The sequence below is a fragment of the Geotrypetes seraphini genome, chromosome 2 (assembly GCF_902459505.1).
Source record: "Geotrypetes seraphini chromosome 2, aGeoSer1.1, whole genome shotgun sequence".
Taxonomy (NCBI): domain Eukaryota; kingdom Metazoa; phylum Chordata; class Amphibia; order Gymnophiona; family Dermophiidae; genus Geotrypetes; species Geotrypetes seraphini.
Genome location: NC_047085.1, coordinates 204,645,046 through 204,665,064, shown reverse-complemented (window position 1 = coordinate 204,665,064; position 20,019 = coordinate 204,645,046). Strand labels below are relative to the sequence as shown.

Below are 20,019 nucleotides of genomic sequence, written 5' to 3'. Positions count from 1 at the left end.
CCTACTGCTCTGCAGGTGGGCTTTTGCCTTCTGACAGACTAGATAGCTCTTGGATCTGTATATCAGCGCATCCCAAACTTTTATCTAAAATTCATATGACTGCAGATGACGATGAAAACAAAATAGCATGCAGACAGTAGTAATAGTCTTCACAGAGCCCTGTGTGCTAGTGCTCTGTATGGGTTTCAGTCTAACAGGATGCTTGCACTGGAGGAGGAGACAAGGCCTGTGAACATTCACTGACTTGTAGGCTCTCTGCTGACTGCCACAGCTGTGTTCAGGTTACAGGTGAGGCCCAGAAGAAGGGAAGCAAGCCTGGTTCTATGACCCCCATCTACTGATGATAGAATCCCAACTGGGCAAAATGGTGAAAACAACTAAAAAAAATAAAATTGTGGGACACCTAGACAAACATAATTTAATGAGACTGAGTCAGTATGGGTTCAGCTGAGGGAGATCTTGCCTCACCAATTTGCTTGACTTCTTTGAAGGTGTGAATAAACATGTGGATAAAGGTGAGCCAGTTGATGTAGTGTATCTAGATTTTTGGAAAGCTTTTGACAAAGTTCCTCATGAGAGGCTCCTGAGAAAATTAAAGTCATGGGATAGGTGAAAAAGTTCAGTTGTGGATTAGGAATTGGTTATTGGATAGAAAACAGAAGTAAGGTTAAATGGTCATTTTTCTCAATGGAGGAGAGTAAACAGTGCAGGGGTCTGTACTGGGACTGGTGCTATTTAACTTATTTATAAATTATCTGGAAATTGGAACGATGAGTGAGGTGATTAAATTTGCAGATGACACAAAATTGTTCAAAGTTGTTAAAACGCATGTGGATTGTGAAAAATTGTAGGCAGACCTTAGGAAATTGTAAGACTGGGCATTCAAGTGGCAGAAGAAATTTAATGTGGACAAATACAAAGTGATGCGCTTTGGGAAGAATAACCCAAATCACAGTTTACATATTCAACCATTGACACTTAGAACTATGTTATCAATGAGAGTGACATCTTTTTTTCTTTTTTTAAACCTTTATTATTTTTCAAATATTAACAATGCATTACAAAGAATTTAAACATAAACGAATCAGGAAAAGCACTTTAAATATACAAACATTTTGAAAACAATCATTTTCTCCCCCCTCCCTTTCACCAATAAAAGTAAAAACACCTATATAATTTCAATAAATAATAATGAAATCTCTTTTAGTTGCTGTGAAGAACTTTTGAAGCTGAGCAGCACTATAGTACAGTATTGTCTATTTTTTTGAACCTCATACCTTTGTCCTGCTTACCATAACACAGGGTGCTTTCATGCACCAATTTATAGCCAAGACATTTTGGGGTAATTTCTGCAAAGAGGGCCCCAACATCTAGGCACTAAGAACCTACCTAAATTGCCGAAATACTAGCATATATTCACCATAAGCTGTTTGTGCATTTATATATACAAATACCAGTGTTTTGGCTGCATGCTGTTCTATAAAGAGGTGCCTAAAAGCCAGGGCATGTATTCTCATACCCTGATGGCTGAAATGTCACTTCTATGTATTTGAAACAGTAAAACCTTGGCAACTGCAACAAATCGCCATGGCATATAGTTTGAAAGTGGAGTCCGAGTTGACAAGGCACTCAAGTTATTTACGTAAAAATATAGAATAGTATCATTTACAGGGTTTTTTGCAGTCTAGGTATGAGCATATACCACCATTATGGCTAGTGCAAGTGGTCACACCTAATTATACTCGCATTTTTTACTGCAACACTAGAATTCTAAAAAGAAAAGTAGGCCTTTTTAGTAGTTGCCCATTTATATAACTCCCCTCATTAAGTACTGGAGACTGATGTGCCTTTACTGTTTTAATACAAATGCTCCTTACAAAGTTGTCTAGTGCTTTTCTGATTGTTTGATAAAAACTTACATCACCATCACTGGGGCAAAGTACCTGTTCTTGGCGTGTTAAAATTTAGAAAAGAATGATGGGAGTTAAGAGCCTGCTATTTTGACCTGGAGGGAGGTCATTATTATGACAACAGAATACACAATTGTTTGTTTTCATTGACTAAGAGAAGAGTGTTTGGATCTTATATAGAAAAATAATAGGTTACAGAGGGGGCAAGGGACAATTCTTGATCATTAAGAGTCCTATGTTGCCTTCTCATGTGGTCAGCTAATCAGCCTATAGGACTCCTGGTCAGGCATTTTAAGGCTAATTATTGTTGAGGCAAGGAGTGCATTACCTTACCCAAGGCAAATCTCAGGGTCTCGTTAAGTCCTTGAGAAATTAACTTAGTTATAAAGCAAAAAGTGTGCAAATGAGCTCTTTTTATCCTTGAAAACTGTTGTGAAAAATGTCAGTTATCACCCTAATATTACTATGATAAAAAGTAGATAGGAAATATTTTGTGGTTTAAATTTTCCTGTTTTTTTGCATCTGTATTTACCGAAGAGGATATACACAACATACCAGAAGCTGACGGGCTATACGTGGGAAACGAAGACGGGAAAATGACAGGGTTGATGGTCAGTCTAGAAGAGGTATGCAGGCAGATTGATAGGCTTAAAAATGATAAATCCCCGGGACTGGATGGCATCCATCTGAGGGTAATGAAGGAACTGAAACGGACTATAGCTGAACTGCTTCAACTGATAGCCAATCTGTCGATCAAATCGGGAAGGATTCCGGAAGACTGGAAAGTGGCGAATGTTATGCTGATCTTCAGGAAAGGTTCTAGAGGAGATCTGGGATACTACAGACCAGTCTGACCAGTCTGACCTTGGTACCGGGAAAGATGGTAGAGGTGCTGATAAAGGACCGCATCATTGATCACCTTGATGGACACAATCTGATGAGGACCAGCTAGCATGGCTTCAGCAAGAGGAGATCTTGCTTGATGAACTTGTTGTACTTCTTCGAGGGAGTAAACAGGCAGATAGACAAGGGCTTCTGGATTTTCAGAAGGCATTTGACAAGGTCCCGCATGAACGACTACTATGAAAAAGTGCGAGCCATGGAATCGAGGGTGACATACTCATGTGAATAAAAAACTGGTTGGCGGATAGGAAACAGAGTGGGGTAAATGGACAATACTCAAACTGGAAAAGCATCACGAGCGGAGTGCCGCAGGGTTCGGTGCTTGGACCCGTGCTCTTCAACATATTTATAAACGACCTGGAAATTGGTGCGACGAACGAGGTGATTAAATTTGCAGATGATACGAAGCTATTCAGAGTATTGAAGACGCAGAAGTATTGCGAAGACCTGCAACGTGACATAAACACGCTCGAGAAATGGGCTGCGACATGGCAAATAAGGTTTAATGTGGATAAGTGTAAGGTGATGCATGTTGGTAGCAAAAATCATATACACAAATACAGGATGTGTACTTGGAGAGACCCCCCAGGAAAGAGACTTGGGAAGACTGGTCGACAAGTCGATGAATCCATCCGCATAATGCACCGCAACGGCAAAGAGGGCGAACAGAATGCTAGGAATGATTAAGAAGGGGCTCACGAACAGATCGGAGAAGGTTATTATGCCTCTGTACCAGGCCATGGTACACCCTCACCTGGAATACTGCGTCCAGCACTGGTCGCCGCACATGAAGAAGGACACAGTACTACTCGAAAGAGTCCAGAGAAGAGCAACTAAAATAGTTAAGGGGCTGGAGGAGTTGCCGTACAGCAAGAGATTAGAGAAACTGGGCCTCTTCTCCCTCGAAAAGAGGAGACTGAGAGGGGACAAGATACTGAAGGGAATAGACTTAGTAGATAAAGACAGGTTGTTCACCCTCTCCAAGATAGGAAGAACGAGAGGGCACTCTCTAAAATTAAAAGGGGATATATTCCGTACAAACGCAAGGAAGTTCTTCTTCACCCAAATCTGAAACGCTCTTCAGGAGGTTATTATAGGGAAAAACACCCTCCAGGGATTCAAGACAAGGTTGGACAAGTTCCTGCTGAACCAGAACGTATGCAGGTAAGGTTGATCTCAGTTAGGGTTCTGGTCTTTGACCTGGGGGCTGCTTTAAGGAGCGGACTGCTGGGCGCGATGGACCACTGGTCTGACCCAGCAGCGGCAAGTCTTATGTTCTTATGCAGATACTTTTGTGTCCAACCCTCCCCCCCCCACCATCACCACCACCACAAATTCTGCAAATTTGGCAAAATTTAAACCAGGGGTGTCCAACCTGCGACTCGAGGACCGCATGCAGCCCCGTGAAGTATTTTGTGCGGCCCCGGTCAAGGGCAATGTAGTGTTTTCCTCTGCTGCCCCCAGGGTGTTTACTGTCTTGCCGGCTCCCTCCTCTGTCTTGCTGCAGCATTTGCGCGTTTGAGCAGCTCCAGAAACATTTTTTTCAGCCAATGCGGCCCAGGAAAGCCAAAAGGTTGGACACCCCTGATTTAAACAATATTTATGCTAATTATTATCCATATTCCATTTAAAACTGTCAAAATGTTTTTCTTCTACCTTTGTTGTCTAGATATTTTATTTTTCCAACATGTTGGTTCCAGTTTCTTTTTTCTCCTTTCCTATCGTCTGCTAATTCACCACACACAAAAGCCGAGAGTGAGGCAATGATTAGAGGAAAATGTCATTTAGAAAATCCTATATTTCTCATGGATATATTTACAGCTGCTTTAAAGCAAATATCTTGGACCTATCATCCCTTGCAGATTAGAGTTCCAAAGGGTAACCCTGTTCAGATTTCCCTTTGAAATTATGCTTGTGAGCCTACATGCACAACTTATTCAGAAGCTGCAAGCACCATAAGTGATTTAAAAATTGACCCTTGAATGTTGCAGTAACAGTTGAAGTGGAAAGTTTTAAGAAAGTGTTTCTAACAAGCAAAAAAGCACAATGGGGAACAATCTGGTTAAAATTTTCCTACCAGATTTAGTTAGATAGCACTGCATGCTGCATTTGGTTAAAGGTTAACCATGCCACCAGCGTGCTTCTGACTTCTCCCATATTTTTAACTAGTTGAGTTTTGGCCAGACATCAAATCTGGTCTGTGGGGTGGGAAAATAGAAAGTAAAGATTTGTCTCAGTAATTCCCGGGCTTACCCAATCTTTTGAATAGTGGTGCTGTGAATGCCCATTTTACAAGGGGATTCTACAGGTTAATTTTTGACAGTATTTTACAGAAGGCTTTACTGAATGCAGAGTGCATGTGTATTTACCAGTACTGCTAGTCAGAGTATTAGTTTTGCAAACTCACACCTGCAACAAAAGAACTGAATCAATTGAGGCTTTACATGTATAAGGGCTGCTATGTACATCTCTTTGTGTTCCTATATACCTATTCTTTCATTGGCACTTACATGTGTATGTGCTAATTTTTGCAAACTTGTATGTATAAGAGGAGCCAATTAAACTTTACATTTACTCTCTCTTTATCCGTGAGAAAAATCAACAGTACCGGTCTGTATAGTGAATATAAATGTTAATTTTTTTCTGAGCCCCCCTAAAACCCATCTATGGACCCCCCTAGGAGTCCATGGAACCCAGGTTAAGAACCCCTGCTTTAAGCCTTCATTCATAACTACCCTGTTCTCTATCTGCTACTATCTCACTTGGCTCAGTCATTTGCTGTGGCAGTCCTCTGACGGAAACCACCCACTTGAGGCAGCTTCTGAAACCCTAAATACGGCCAGTGTGTTCACATTATATAGTGACTACAAGTCGTCCGCCCCTCCCCCAACCCATGGACCGTGAACGCTTCCTTCACAGCATCCCCAACTCTGTCTGACCTGGGGAATAGAAGACCAGAATTCTGAATCAATCCCAAGTCCTCATGTCCAAATTACTGTCGTCAACTCAAGCTGATCTTTCAAATCCAGATTTTATTACTGTTGTCAACTCAAGCTGATCTTTCAAATCCAGGTTTTAATTTTTAAATAAAGTAGTAATTTCCAAGGAAAAGGAGGATGCAATTGTAGAAGAAGCAGACACTCATTTTAATGCTCTGTGTAGTAACTTTTGGAACTTGAAGTTACCTCAAAGTTGACAAAGTCCAAATGTGTTACAGAGTGATACAGAGCAAAACCCCAAAGAGCAGACAGTGTTTTCTTGGGAAATCTAGCCAATGTTGGGATGTGAGACCTGAGAGTGATGGTGAACACAACATTGAAGGCGTTGGCGCAGTGCGCCGCAGCCTCAAGGAAAGCAAACAAAATGTTGGGTATCATTAAGAAGGGCATCACAACCAGGACGAAGGAAGTCATCCTGCCACTGTATCGAGCAATGGTGCGCCCACATCTGGAGTACTGTGTCCAGTACTGGTTGCCGCACCTCAAGAAGGACATGGCAGTACTTGAGGGAGTACAGAGATGAGCAACTAAGCTAGTAAAGGGTATGGAAAACCTCTCATATACTGACAGACTGAAAAAGTTGGGGCTGTTCTCCCTGGAGAAGCGGAGACTTAGAGGAGACATGATAGAAACCTTCAAGATCCTGAAGAGCATAGAAAAAGTAGACAGGGACAGATTTTTCAAATTATGGGGAACCACAAGTACAAGGGGCACTCGGAGAAACTGAAAGGGGACAGGTTTAGAACAAACGCTAGGAAGTTCTTTTTTACCCAGAGGGTGGTGGATACATGGAACACGCTTCCGGAGGCTGTGATAGGCAGGAGCACGTTACAGGGCTTCAAAGAAGGTTTGGATAGGTTCCTAGAGGACAAAGGGATTGAGGGGTACAGATAGGAGTAGAGATAGGTTATAAGGATAGGAGCAAGAGGTAGTTATAGAAATAGTCAGGCACCATTGCTCAGGCAATAGGCCTGATGGGCCGCCGCGGGAGCGGACCGCTGGGCGAGATGGACCTCTGGTCTGCCTCAGCGGAGACAACTTCTTATGTTCTTATTACAAGTGATCTCCAGAATACCAAGAAATGTGCATACATGCTCTTTCAGGCCATTGTTTATTCCACTAAGCTGAAAACATGAGTTCCATTTACTGCAGTCTTTCTTGGCTGTAGTTGATCTGTCTTTACCTGAGCTGTTGTCTGTACAGATGATGGGTTGGTTTGGAAAGTAACATGCTGGTCTGGACCTGCAATTTGCCGCAACTCTGCAGTTTCTTTGTCTAAAAAGGAGAGGGAGAAAAGAGGCTCTAGGGCTTTCTAAAAAGAAAGATGGGGTTGGGGATGTGAAAAGACTTTGAAGAATGCCACTGTAGGTGATTAGCTGATTGTGGAAGGTCTGGTGCTAGACTTTTTATTTAATAAAAACAAGGAGAGTTATCAGATTGCTCAGTTTATCTTTCTAGCACAGGAAATGCGATGTCACTAGCATGGTTCCAGGAGTGAAGATTACAAAGCCAGCTGGCAAGAGAAAAAGACCCCCTTTAAAAAAAAAATATTAATTTACTGATGGTATTGAAATGCCATGACCGCTGCTAGGTCAGCAGTTTTCTTCACCTATCTTTTGATTTTAGTTGACCCATGGTATGTACCAACTAACCCTCCTTTCGGTACTGGAGAAAGTTTGGGTTCTGGTTAATGATCAGCTCCAGAGTCAATACTTCATAAGCTGTGACTGAGCTGTACTGTGTATCTGACTCCTTTTCTTCAAGGTGAAGCAGTCATTATTCTACCATCATAATCCTAACTCTTAAAGGTAGGAGTCTTTAGCAGTGGGATACTCAGAATTGTGTTCTGCAGCTATGGTGGTCTATTGGTCTTTTAAGATTGGCAAGATGATGTGTTACTTGTGGGGAGAGCTGGGGCCTCATAATGCAAATTGCATCATTCTGCCTTCAGTGGAATTCCTAAGAGTTCTAAGTAGTCATCTTGTTTATCCCTTGCATCACACTAAACCTGCAGAAATGTTTCCTATCACCCCATCATCCTTTGTCTCCAAATAGAATATCTTTTTCTGGCTTCTCTGACCAACCTGCTTTCTGTAATGGAGACATCCTTTATTTTATGTTTTTTTGGCCTTAGCTTAGAGCATCTTCATTTATTAACTGAACAATGGTGGTGATTAGTCAATAGCCCAAACCATAACCAAAGTCACAATGTTTTTATAAAGGTTTGATGTATTTAGGGTTAGAGCTTCCAAAGTTTGAGATATCTGTGTAATTTGGCTCCAGGTGAGATGTAGTTATATAGTAGGTAGGTGCCCCTTTTAGGTGTCCAGTCAAATGGTTTGTAGACATCTCTCATGGCGTTGTGGGATAAGAGTCAGGGCCAGATGTCTTCAAACCCTCTGTCCCTCCACCAAAAAATCTACATTGATCATGTCCCCTGAGGATAAGCAGGCATTATATTCTCACATGTGAGTGACGTCATCCAGAAAACCTGGTATGGACACTGCCAAGTGCACTGTCACTTTAAATTTTTTAAGGTAGTGCCTGTAACATGTGCATGCCGGTGCCTTCCCACACAATGTCGGCTTGCAGGACCTGCAGTTCTTCATTTTCTGCGAAGCTGAGAAGCTGTGTCTTCAGTGTTCTCTTTAGAGCATCAAACCTTTTGATATTTTGGTGCCTTCCCATCACTTCTTTTATCACTTCTTGTCATTCTTTATTTTTATCATGTTCCTTCATTCCTACCAACTTTTGTTCAGTTTTGGTATCTCTTTCATTTTTGGCCTTTTGGCCACTTTGAGTTCTTGCCTTTGGGCCACTTTGAGTTCTTTTTTGACCCTGGAAGCATCAATCATTTTTAAGTTCCTTTCTATTGGGGCCATTGAGTGTCAGCCCACAATCTTCAATTTGCAAAACTTTTTGATACCACGTTGGCATCGACATTGTGCATGGCTGGGGACTCGGAACCTGGCACTCAGCCTTAAATGATCCAGGCATCGACATCATCCCCCCCCACTGCATCAACACCACATCGTGATCATTGGGCTCTTTCAAGCACCGGGACTCTACTTCATCATCATTGATGCCTCCAGCATTGAGGGACATAGCATGTAAGAAGCATAAATATTTTTCCCTTCTAGGCAATGACTTTGACACACAGTAGGCGTTGATGTCCAGATGAGCATTCTCCATCCATTTAGATGATGTCTCTGCAAAGGCATACCTCAACATCGAAGTCTCCTTCGCCACATCAACCGGTACAGCAGGCTGCTTCCATGCCATTGTCTTTTTCAATACTGCTACCAACTCTCCAGGAGGAGATCTAGACTGTGCTCATACAAGAACTTTCAGGGATACTGCAGATACAATCTTCACAGGCATTAAATGCTTCCATGCCGGTCTCAGCCCAGCCCGAGGATGCATTGAAGCATCGATTGAGGACAAGGTCACGCGTTCCTGCACGATGTTGAACATCAGAGCCTACATGGACCCACTCGATGCATGCATCATTGTCAATGGAAGAATTATCCCCTGTTTCACCTTGATGTAGGGTAGACGCTCTCCTCGAAGCACAATCTCTGATACACCTAAGAAAGACTACTTTGAGGAGTCTAACTCAGATTTCCCCATCCACTCAAGTGAAGAGTTGCCAGAATATTCAGTAGAAGAGTCCTATGGCATACCTTATGATCCTTCATCATCACCTCCATGACTAAGTCACATATCCCCATAGGTCTATGTCCCAAAATCCAACCTTTCCTCTCTGAGCACTCTATCAAAATCCTTATCCATGCCTTCTTCACCTCACGCTTAGGTTACTGCTACTCTCTGGTCTTCTGCTCTGCCATCTTTCTCCCCTTCAGTCTGTCCATAATTTGGCTGCACAATTTATATTCCGTGAGAGCCGCTTTGCTCACATTACCCCTCTCCTAAAATCATTTCATTGGCTTCTCATCCGTTTCCAAATACAATTCAAACTCCTCTTACTGTCTTACAAATGTATTCACTCAGCTGCCCCTCATTATCTCTCTTCATGTCTCTTCCCCTATGTCCCCCCCCCTACTTGGCCCTTCTATCTGTCCCCTACTCTTTCTCTGCCAACTCCAGACTCCATCTTTTCTGTCTTGCTGCACCGTATGCCTGGAACAAACTGCCTAAATCTCTTTGGCAGGCTCCATCTCTTCAAGTCCAAGTTAAAAGCACACCTCTTTGAGACTACTTTCAACTCCTAACTCTCCTCTTTAGGTTCTGCATTCCCAATCCTCTAGGTCATGTTTGTCTATCCAAGTTAGATTGCAAGCTTTTTGAGCAGGGACTATTGCACTTTGCCATCTTTGATCCTAATCAGCTAGGAGTTGTTGTTTCCAAGAGAACCATCTCCACTTGGCTAGTGGATTGTATCTCCTATGTGTATACTTAGGCTGGGCTGAGGCTGCAAGGCCGTGTAACAGCCCTCGGTAGCTCATTTTCATTTGCATTTATTGAAAAAATCTGCAAAGCAGCTACTTGGTCCTCAATCCATATGTTTACTTCTCACTTCTGTTTAAAACACAACTCCAGAAAAGACAATCAGTTTGGGCAAACAGTTCTGCAGAATATATTCTCTACTTAAAAGTCAACTTTCCCTTCAACCCTGTAGGATTTCGCCAGACTCCTATGCATTCAAAGTTAAACCTTTTCCAGAGACATGATCCTGGGAACTTGGGAGTCCACATGCTTGTCCTTGGAGAAAGCAAAGATACCTGTAGCAGATGTTCTCTGAGGACAGCAGGCATTCTCACAACCTACCCATCTTCCCTAGTTGACTTCTTAGCTTTGTTACCGAAATGATGCTCTTGCAAACCGACATCAGGCAGTAAGGTACCAGCAAGCATGCGGTATGGGTAGTGCCTAAAGATCTAAAGTGACCATGCACCTGGCAGTGTCATACCGGTTTCTGTGGATGACGTCACCCACATGTGAGAATGTATGCCTGCTGTCCTTAGAGAACACCTGTTACAGGTAAGTATCTTTGCTTTTTGTGGCAAAAGACATACAACCTTTGCAACCTTTGGGGTGGATAGAGTGCAAATGCTAAACACTTTGGCCGCAGGAAAAAAATAAGCATGTTTTGCTGTATGTTCCTTTCACGCTCCTTGCTAAGAGATTATCTTCCTTTGTGTGTTTCATAAGTTCTTGCTCTCTGTTCAGGAAAGTAAAGAAGAAAAATCATCCTACATCTGTCCTTTGTGTGAGAAGGCTTGCGGCTCACAGCACCAGCTCACGATGCACATCCGTCAGGTAGGCTGGCATCAGGCTTGCTTTCTGTGTCAGGGTTGTAAAGGGCTGGATTTTCATGAAAGTGTGATACAACAACAAAATAGTCTAAGCACGCACACCTCCACTCATACTCGCACTCACTCTCCAGTAGTTTGCTGAGTTTTAAATGACTAATCCCATTCACCAGATGTGAGAAACAGTTTGCAGCGTGCCCTTAGAACCAGCAAACACGGAGGGGAACTAGTGTGGCCTGGAAAAATTGAACTTGGTAAAAAGCAAGGATCCAGTGTGTGCTCCCATTTGAAAGGTTGATGTCTCTCTGTTCCCTCTTGCTGAACAGAAGTCCTCCAACAGCATTGCTGCCGTTGGTGATTAAATATTGTTTTTACAGTCACTAGGGACAGGCAGATCTCTCACTAATAAAAATGTGATAGTGAAAGAGCACACCTCACTGGTAGGACTATAGGTGAAAGACTCCTGCACAGCTTAGGAACAATTGTACACAGGTCATTTTAGCCTCATTACAAGCTACATGAGAGCCAGCTTTTCAAAATTATTGGAGATGCTAAACCTAATGGAAATCACTTCTTTCTGGATATAGCCAAGGAGTTTGTTCAATATTTGGAGGTGCCAGCACCCTCAGATCTGACTCCTTTGACAGACTACTTTTTCTCAAGCATCAGGTCTCTCATCAGCTACTGTTGCCCTGCTGCTGAGCTCTCTCCCAATGAATGAATTGCTCTTCAGGTACCAGAGGATCTGTTTCCTGGTCACATCATACCACACTGCAGCCAGTCCTGAAACCCAGGAAGCAGTCAACGCACCCCAAAGGGATGTGCCAGAGCCTCCTAGGTGCTGATATTAATTTGTGCACAGAGAGATTTTATTTATTTTTGAAAGTCTTCATAATATTATAGTGATAAATGGACTTAGTGTATCCATTAGATATTCTTTCTTTGTGCAGAGATGCTTAAAAATGGTAATCTCTTGAGATTGGTTGTGTCTGCGTCTTGATTGGTGTAGCAATTTTTTTTTTCAACCAGAACTATGGGTTATTTTCTTTATAAGTTTTATTTTAAGTGGCACAAACAATTGACACACCAGATTACATTCCACAACGTTTTAGGTTCTCTCTCAAATCAATTTTGAATTCAAGGCAAAACCATACCTTCTGTTTTCATGAAATTAAAAAGATAAAATACACCAGAATTTTCAATTCAACCTGGGCTTACCAAACAGCAAAATTATGGAGAAAATTGCCTATTATGATCAATAAACAATTTAACTTTAAGAGTTTCAAAAAAGAGCTAAAGACCTATGGGGCTTATAATCAAAATGGAAATACGTCTAAAAACCAACTTACAAAACAGGTCGCCCAAGTGGCGATAATCGAAATGTCTTTTTAGATGTTTCCGGGGACATTTTAGGCCTCTGAATGCCGCTGTGCGCATAGAGCTGAAAGGGGTGTTTTTGGAGGAGTGGTGAAGGCAAGAACTGGGCGGAGCATTGGCGGACCTAGACTTGGTCGTACTGCAGGGATAACTGAAAGTTTTATGAGGCTGCCTGGACGGAACTTATACGTTGTGACTTAGGCGATCTAAAACCAGGTCTAAGTGCTCAGAAGTTATCCAAAGTGACCAAATAACCACTGCAGAGACAAAGTACAGACCCTCACATACTCCCCCAGTGATCACTGACCCCTCACACTGCTATAAAAATCAGAATAAAAACATACATACCTGTCTCCGGAACACCAGCACCCGCTATAGGAAAGCCTAGTAGAGCTGCACAGAGGTCTTTTAAGTATCCTGGGGGGTGGGCTAGTGAACCATAGAGAGGAGGACCCAGGCCCTTAAGCTACTCTAATCACTACATTCATGGTGAAAAAGTGAGCCCACCAAAAAAAAACAAAAAACCCCAAACCCGTACTGCCATATAGATGCCACCTGTAGCCATAAGGGCTATTGGGGTTGTAGACAGGCGGATATAGTGGGGCTCAACATTATTTATATGGGAGTTCTGGTGAGGTGAGGCACCCTTTTTGTGAAGTTCACAGCAGTGCCCTGTAAGGTGCCTCACTGCTCTGTTGTCATGCTTGGGTGGTCAGTCCATCACATTGCTGGCCCCTCCCACGTCCAAAAGGTCTTGTTCTGGGTGTTTGAGACTTGGGCGAATATTTGGACGAGAATGTGTTATAAAGATAGACGTAGTAGTGGTCTGGAAGACCAAATGCCTGGACGTATAGATGGATGATTCTGGAAAAAAAAAGTATACTTTGGACATACTTTTCAAAAATAAACATTTGTGCCCTGCCGACTTTGGGCAACTAGTGCCATACGTCCAAATTGTACTTAGACGTTTCTTTTGATTATGGCCCTCTATTTGTTTGAAGAATTTGTACTTAAAAAGATATAACTTTTGCTAACCAGTTTATAATGTTGTATTAGCTCATTTAATTTTACGTAAACTGCTATGAACTTCCATGAGGTATTGGCGGTATATAAATAAAGATTGTATTGTATTGGTTATGTTTTGGTTATGGTGCAAAGTGCTACTTGGGTTATGGTGCAAAGTGCTACTTGATGGGTTTCTTTGTCATGTCCAGTCAGTCCTCCACCCTGACCTTCTGCTCTTGCCTCCTGTAGCACAACACTGATGTGGGAGGGACAGACCACAGCTGCAGCATCTGCGGGAAGTCCTTGAGCTCTGCCAGCTCCCTTGATCGCCACATGCTGGTGCACTCGGGCGAGAGACCTTACAAGTGCAGTGTGTGCGGCCAGTCCTTCACTACAAATGGCAACATGCACAGGTGAGCTGTTTTCCCGAACAGATAAGCATGTCATGTGTAGTAGTTCCTGGACTTGAGTCACCAAGCTATTCTTGTTTCCTATAGACAAATAATGGAAGAAAAGCTTTATGAATCAGATTCTTTGTCCTGTTGAGGGAACCAGAAAAACAACAAGAGAGAGCCAGTCCAGTTTTCACAGTGGATTAATCTTCTGTTTCTTGGCTGCCAAGCCTCGGTGAGGTGGAAGCATCAGTAATGGCTTTCAGCTCCTGAGGCATAAGGAGGATTCTGAACTTCTGGGAGTGTTAGTTTTTTTTGATTTGTTAAAATGTCAGGGGAGGGGTAAGCGTAGGCATATGAGCAGGTACTCAAGTGATTATAAGCCAGTAACTTTCAGTACGTTGTTGAGGGGTGGAGATAGGGAATCTTGGTTTGTAGTACTAAGGGGGTGGGGATAAAGTCATTGTCTACTGAAATATGCAGTGTGGTGGTTGGCAGTGTGGGTTTGTTTTGGGGGGTTTTTTGTCAAATGCCTGGCTATCGGGTGTGTTCACTGAAAACAATAGGCATGGTATGCTGTGTGTTCCTTTCACGCTCCTGCTAGATTAGTGATCTAGATTCTCTTCCTTTCTATGTTTAGAGTTTGTGTTCTTAATATGTTTATAAATTGTAAATATAGGTGTTTCTTTTCTAGGTAAGGAGTTCCTTGAAGATATAAAAATGTGTGTTCATTAGTGCATTTGCTAGTGAAATCGCACATTTTTTCAAGTTTATTTAAAATTTCTTATATCGGCCCAATCAACCTTCTAGGCGGTGTACAAAGTCATAAAAACATGTATTGACTTAAAAAAACCCCAACATATTTAAGATGACAGAACATCATTAAAAACAAAGACGAACGGGAACAAAAGGGAAAAGGGCAAGAACTACAATAATCAAGTAGAAAGAAAACATATAGGGAACAAAACAAAAGGAAGGGTAGCTAAAGATAAAATCAAGCTATGTAGCCCTGAAAAGGACATTTAGGTCTCAAAAGCATGTTTTTAACTTCGTCTTAAAATTATTATTATTATTATTTTATTTTATTTTTTTTAATCTTTATTCATTTTTAAACTTATAATAAGTGTGATAACATATCCATACAAATAACCATAAATATATCACTTAATAATCAACAATGATACATATAATATTCTCTTTGTCTTAAAATTATTAAGAATTTATTCTTCCCGCAAAAGGGATAGAATATTATTCCAAAGAGAGGGAGCGCTAACAGAGAAGATGGTAGACCTTATTTTTATTTATTTTTTTTAGTATCCAGGATATATCTTTGTGTGTAGGTTAAGTGTAAATTATGATTCCAGTATTCAGTTCGTTGTACAGATTGTCAGGATGTGACACCTTTCCAAAAACCAACACAGGGAGAGAGGGATTCTATACTGTATGAGTTCTGAAGATCATATACTCGCATGTACTTCTTTTAGAGCTCCTATGTAGTCTCAAAACTCTACCCCATGTAAACAGACTGTTTTTCAAATTGCCCAGTCAGTGTATGTGTTCCAAGTATGCATGTTCTATAACCCATTCAGCAGAGGGATTCCCTAGGGGCAAGGTTAGAGTAGGGATTACTAAAACATGCTTTTTTAGTTGAGCGGTGTGTGTGTGTGTGGGGGGGGTACCTGTACATTTGTATCCCCTAGGCCAGTGGTTCCTCGAGGTACCCCAGCCTATCAGGTTTTCAGGATATCCACAGTGAATATTCATGAGAGAGATGTGCACGCAGTACAGGCAGTGCATGCAGATCTCTCATGAATATTCATTGTGGATAGCCTGAAAACCTGACTGACTAGGGTTGCCTCCAGGTCCAAGTTTGTGAATGATAGCCCTAGGCAGATTTGAAAAGTGAAAGTACATGTATGCTTTTACTATTCCAACTGGTGCAAAAACTGCAGCTAAGAAGTGCCTGCAGGTTGGCAACGATGTGGGCAGTTTGAACATTTTCATCTTTCAGTGGTAATTCTTGTAAAGCTTTTTCTACACATTAAGCCACCTTTTTTATGTGCAGAAAAGGGCTTGTATAAAATTATTGGCTACATGTATAAAAATTAGACATAGGAAAGTGTGCATCTATTTTTTATGCAATTTGTGTGTAGGCATTCTGGAGTTGTAGTTTGGATCGTATAGGGGTAGAGTTGTGATGTGTGTATTTTATAAAATATTGGGTACATGGAATTTGCAGGTGGGCATCTTTAAAAGGCACAGAGGTGCCCATATTGCTGTTATAGAAATAGTTAAATAAGAACCTTTTGGGATTTTTAACAGCTTACAAAGACCAAATTTTCTTTCCAGGACCTAAAACTGGCCTGCTATAAATTAAAGTCACCAGTTGCATATTCAGAACTTGCATTGCTATTAGTTTGCTGCTGCTGAATTTAAAACCATGCCTTATATTTATGAAGAATTACAAAAGGAAAATGTTGTGAGTGCCTTATAGAATATTATTACTTTGCAAGAACTGGGTAGGAACATCATATAGGAGGATGTGATCCTCAGTGAGGACATAAACTATAAAACAGCTGGTCAACAGGAAATGTAAAATAAAGGTTTTAGATTTTGAGGGGCTTTTATGTGTGTCTGTGCTTGTTTTATCTTGCAAAATATTACATTCAGTCACTGCCTTAGGGTAGTTTTTGCAGGCTGAGAGGCCTGTGGCTTTAGAAACCAACGCCTTTTGAATCCTCTGCTTGTGGGCACTAGTAGTAAAAATGTTTCAATGTAAAGACAGCTTTCTATAGAGAGAATTTTCTTTGAAAAACACACTGATAGGAATATATTTCTGTAAAGGGCAGCAGGAGCTATACAGATAGATATTATAGCTGTAAGTTTGTCCTTGCGCAATTATCTTCCCTTCACATTTGCTAACCAAACAAATAAGCATGTTGGTTCCACAATTTCTTATGACCTGGGAGAATTGTCTTCCATGATTGTCCTCAATACAGATCCAAAGATGGCTGATGAGGCCATTTTGGGGTTCAAGAGACTTCACTGCAACATGGGCACTTGTTTCTTGTTTCTAAATGTTATGGGTGGACCTGGCTTGTTCTATCTGTTGGATGCTGTTCCTGCCACACTTGGATATTTTTCTATATGCCTTCTGTTGTTTCTAAGTTTTCAAATCCTTATAGTAGATGACTCCTATCCTGCCAGATAAATTCAAGAAAGACATAAGAGAGATCAAAAACTCTACCCCAAGGGGTGAGGAGGGTTACATAAGAGGCACTAATTATCCATATTCTAGAGCAAGACAATTTTCACTCAAGAAGAAAACTATTTTTCAGAAACAAAATAATAAGAGAACACTCGGAAAATAGAAATCAGGAAGAACATAGCAGAAAGAGAATCAGAAGTGAATCTGGTGATCTTTACACTTCAGGAAAAACAGTGAAGGTGTCCTATGGTGCTAAAGTACTTTATTGCATCTAAAAGGACTCAAGAGTCCTTTTAGATGCAATAAAGTACTTTAGCACCATAGGTCACCTTCACTGTTTTTCCTGTCATTCTACCTTTGAGATGGTGGTTTCTCCTGTTTTGTTGCATATTTGGCTATCTGCCTTTTAAAAAAATATTATGCAGGGAATAATTTATATTAAAAAAAGAACCCTTGATATTAAGGCCCCCTTTTATCAAGCTGCATTAGAGTTTTTTATTGATAGCCTCTGCAGTAAAAGCTCCGATGCTCATAGGGAATCTATGAGCGTCGGAGCTTTTACCGCAGCAGCTGGCGACAAAAAAAAAAAAAATACTCTTAACGTGGCTTGTAAAAGGAGGCCTAAATTTGACTCCGGGTTGCAGATTTCTGTATTTTGGCACAGAAAACTTGGGTTCAACAAGTTTGAAGTAGCTAAGATCAAGCAAGTCATTGAAGTAACATGGCTTCTGTTACTATTTAAATTCTTCTCATTCAGTATTTTACAATTCACACTACAATCAAAAATGTGTTTTTGCATGAAGCAGATTATAATATAATGGTGTCTCTGCTGGCGGAGAGTGATGCCAAAGAATGTTCTAGCAGAGAGCATTCCAGCCCTTAGAGCTAAAAATATATATTTTGCCAGGTTGTGAGGGTGCTATACAAAAAAATTAGTGATGGAGGTGAAATGACTAACTTGTTTTCTTCAAGCCCAATGAAAAGAACCAGGAGGAATGGTGACATGTTCAGAAATTAATTCTATGGTCCTGGTTTAATATCTGTGGCAGGTCCATTGGTAAGGACTCAGACTGTGTGAGGGGGTGCAAATTAGTTTATTTTCCTTACTTAGATTTTATTTTCCACCCTCAAGTCTCTAGAGGAAGTGCTTAGTACTAGAGAATGATATAGGGACAAATTTTTCCCCATCTCTGCAGGAATTCAATTTCCCTGTCCCGTCCCTGCAAGTTTTGTCAGTGTCACTGTCTCAGTCCCGTTCCTGCAAACTGTGCCTTAACCACACAAGCCTCAAACACTTATGATTTTAAAGTGTTTGAGGCTTGTGCAGAGTTTGCAGGAATTGGGCAGGGACAGGTAAAAAACTCCCTGGGATGTGAAAATGAGCTCCCGCAGGGATGAGGGAAAATTTGTCCCCGTGTCATTCTCTACTTAGTACCAGAGGCCAACTACTGTACTCACTTTGCACCCTCCTTAGCCAAACCTGCAAGCAGTAATAGCGTCTCACATGACACCTGAGGACTTACAAAGGATGTGTCAGCTAGCCATTGCATATTCTGACATTTGTTCTGCATAGGATAGCTGATGCAATAATGCAGCACTGTTGTCAGCCTTAGAACAGGCGCGTGTCTCTCCAGCTGCTGATCCCAGTTTCCTCACAGCATGGATAGGTGTTTTATTCTTAGTCACGAGTTTCATACAGGATGTGAGATATTGAGTTACCTTCCTGCCTGTTGGCAATGGGAAGCTTCTTGCAGTGGTTTTGAGGGGCAGTAGAAAGGTGAATCATACGTTCACTGAGAGTGAAGAAATAGTCTGGAGAACAACTCCATCCCATTTATTATGTGCTGTTTGTTGGAAATGAATTCCTTGAAGATCTCATCAATGTACTGACACCTTTTGATGCAATTATGGAACATGGGAAGATTTCTCTTGCCACCTCAGGGGCCAATGGGAAAAAAACCTCACAGTATAGTCGGCTCAGTGCGTGACTCTACCCGCAGACTTTCACTCAAAAACTAAGGTGGCATGTTACAAGCAATGAGCATGGAAATTGTTGCGTAAAATTGTGGCAGTACTCCGCAGCTCATTACAAAAGTCACTCTTCCTATCAGTGCCTGAGTGGTGATTGGCTCATGCACTGACAGGAAATGTGATGTTAAAAAAAAGGTTGCCAGGGGTCATGGGCTCTGATTTTCCACCTGATGTGACTATCTGCACCACCCCCCCTCCTCCCCCAGATACTTTTTTATAAATTGTCCTGGCAGTCTAATAGCCCCTTTCCCTCACTCCTGTCATACTTTGAAAAAAGTCTCTTATGTCTAGTGGTGCTTGACCCACCCCCTCCCCCAACTTGACTTAACTGTGAAAAAAAAACCCATCCTTGATGTTCTGGTGGCACCCTTCTACCCCTTTTCCACTCCTCCGACTGCCTGAGCCCACCTTCCGTACCTTAACATGAGAGGCAGGAGCGATGTCCACTCATTCCTTCCTCCAACATCACCATCTTCAAAATTGACAACATAAGAATAGCTTTACTGAGTCAGACCAATGATCCATCTAGCCTAGTAGCCCATCCTTACGGTGGCCAATCCAGGCAAAACCCCAAAGAGTAGCAACATTCCATGCTACCAATCCAGGGCGAGCAATAGCTTCCCCATGTCTTTCTCAATAACAGACTATGGACTTTTCCTCCAGGACATTGTCCAAACTTTTCTTAAAACCAACTAAGCTTTCTGCTCTTACCACAACCTCTGGCAATGTGTTCCAGAGCTTAACTATTCTCCGAGTGCGCAGTGCATCCTAGTAGACTTACCCATCTCTAAGATGCCCCAAACTAGGTAAGATGCTGCTATTTTTCAAGATGGTGGCACCTGTGGCAGGAGTGAGCGGGCATTACTCCTGCCTTTCATGTTGAGGTGTGGCAGGTGTGGGGTGCCACTAGATACAGGGATT

General features: G+C 41.7%; 1 protein-coding gene across 11 annotated transcripts in view; it reads left to right on the top strand.

Moving 5' to 3' along the window:
• The window catches only part of RREB1 (ras responsive element binding protein 1), a 305,141-nt gene that overhangs the window by 205,266 nt on the left and 79,856 nt on the right, over positions 1 to 20,019 (top strand). For all 11 annotated transcript variants that reach the window (XM_033934745.1, XM_033934751.1, XM_033934744.1 and 8 more), the window contains 2 exons: positions 11,003 to 11,092; positions 13,717 to 13,880. In XM_033934745.1, the coding sequence (XP_033790636.1) occupies positions 11,003 to 11,092; positions 13,717 to 13,880 (254 nt within the window). The remainder of the gene's footprint in view (positions 1 to 11,002; positions 11,093 to 13,716; positions 13,881 to 20,019) is intronic.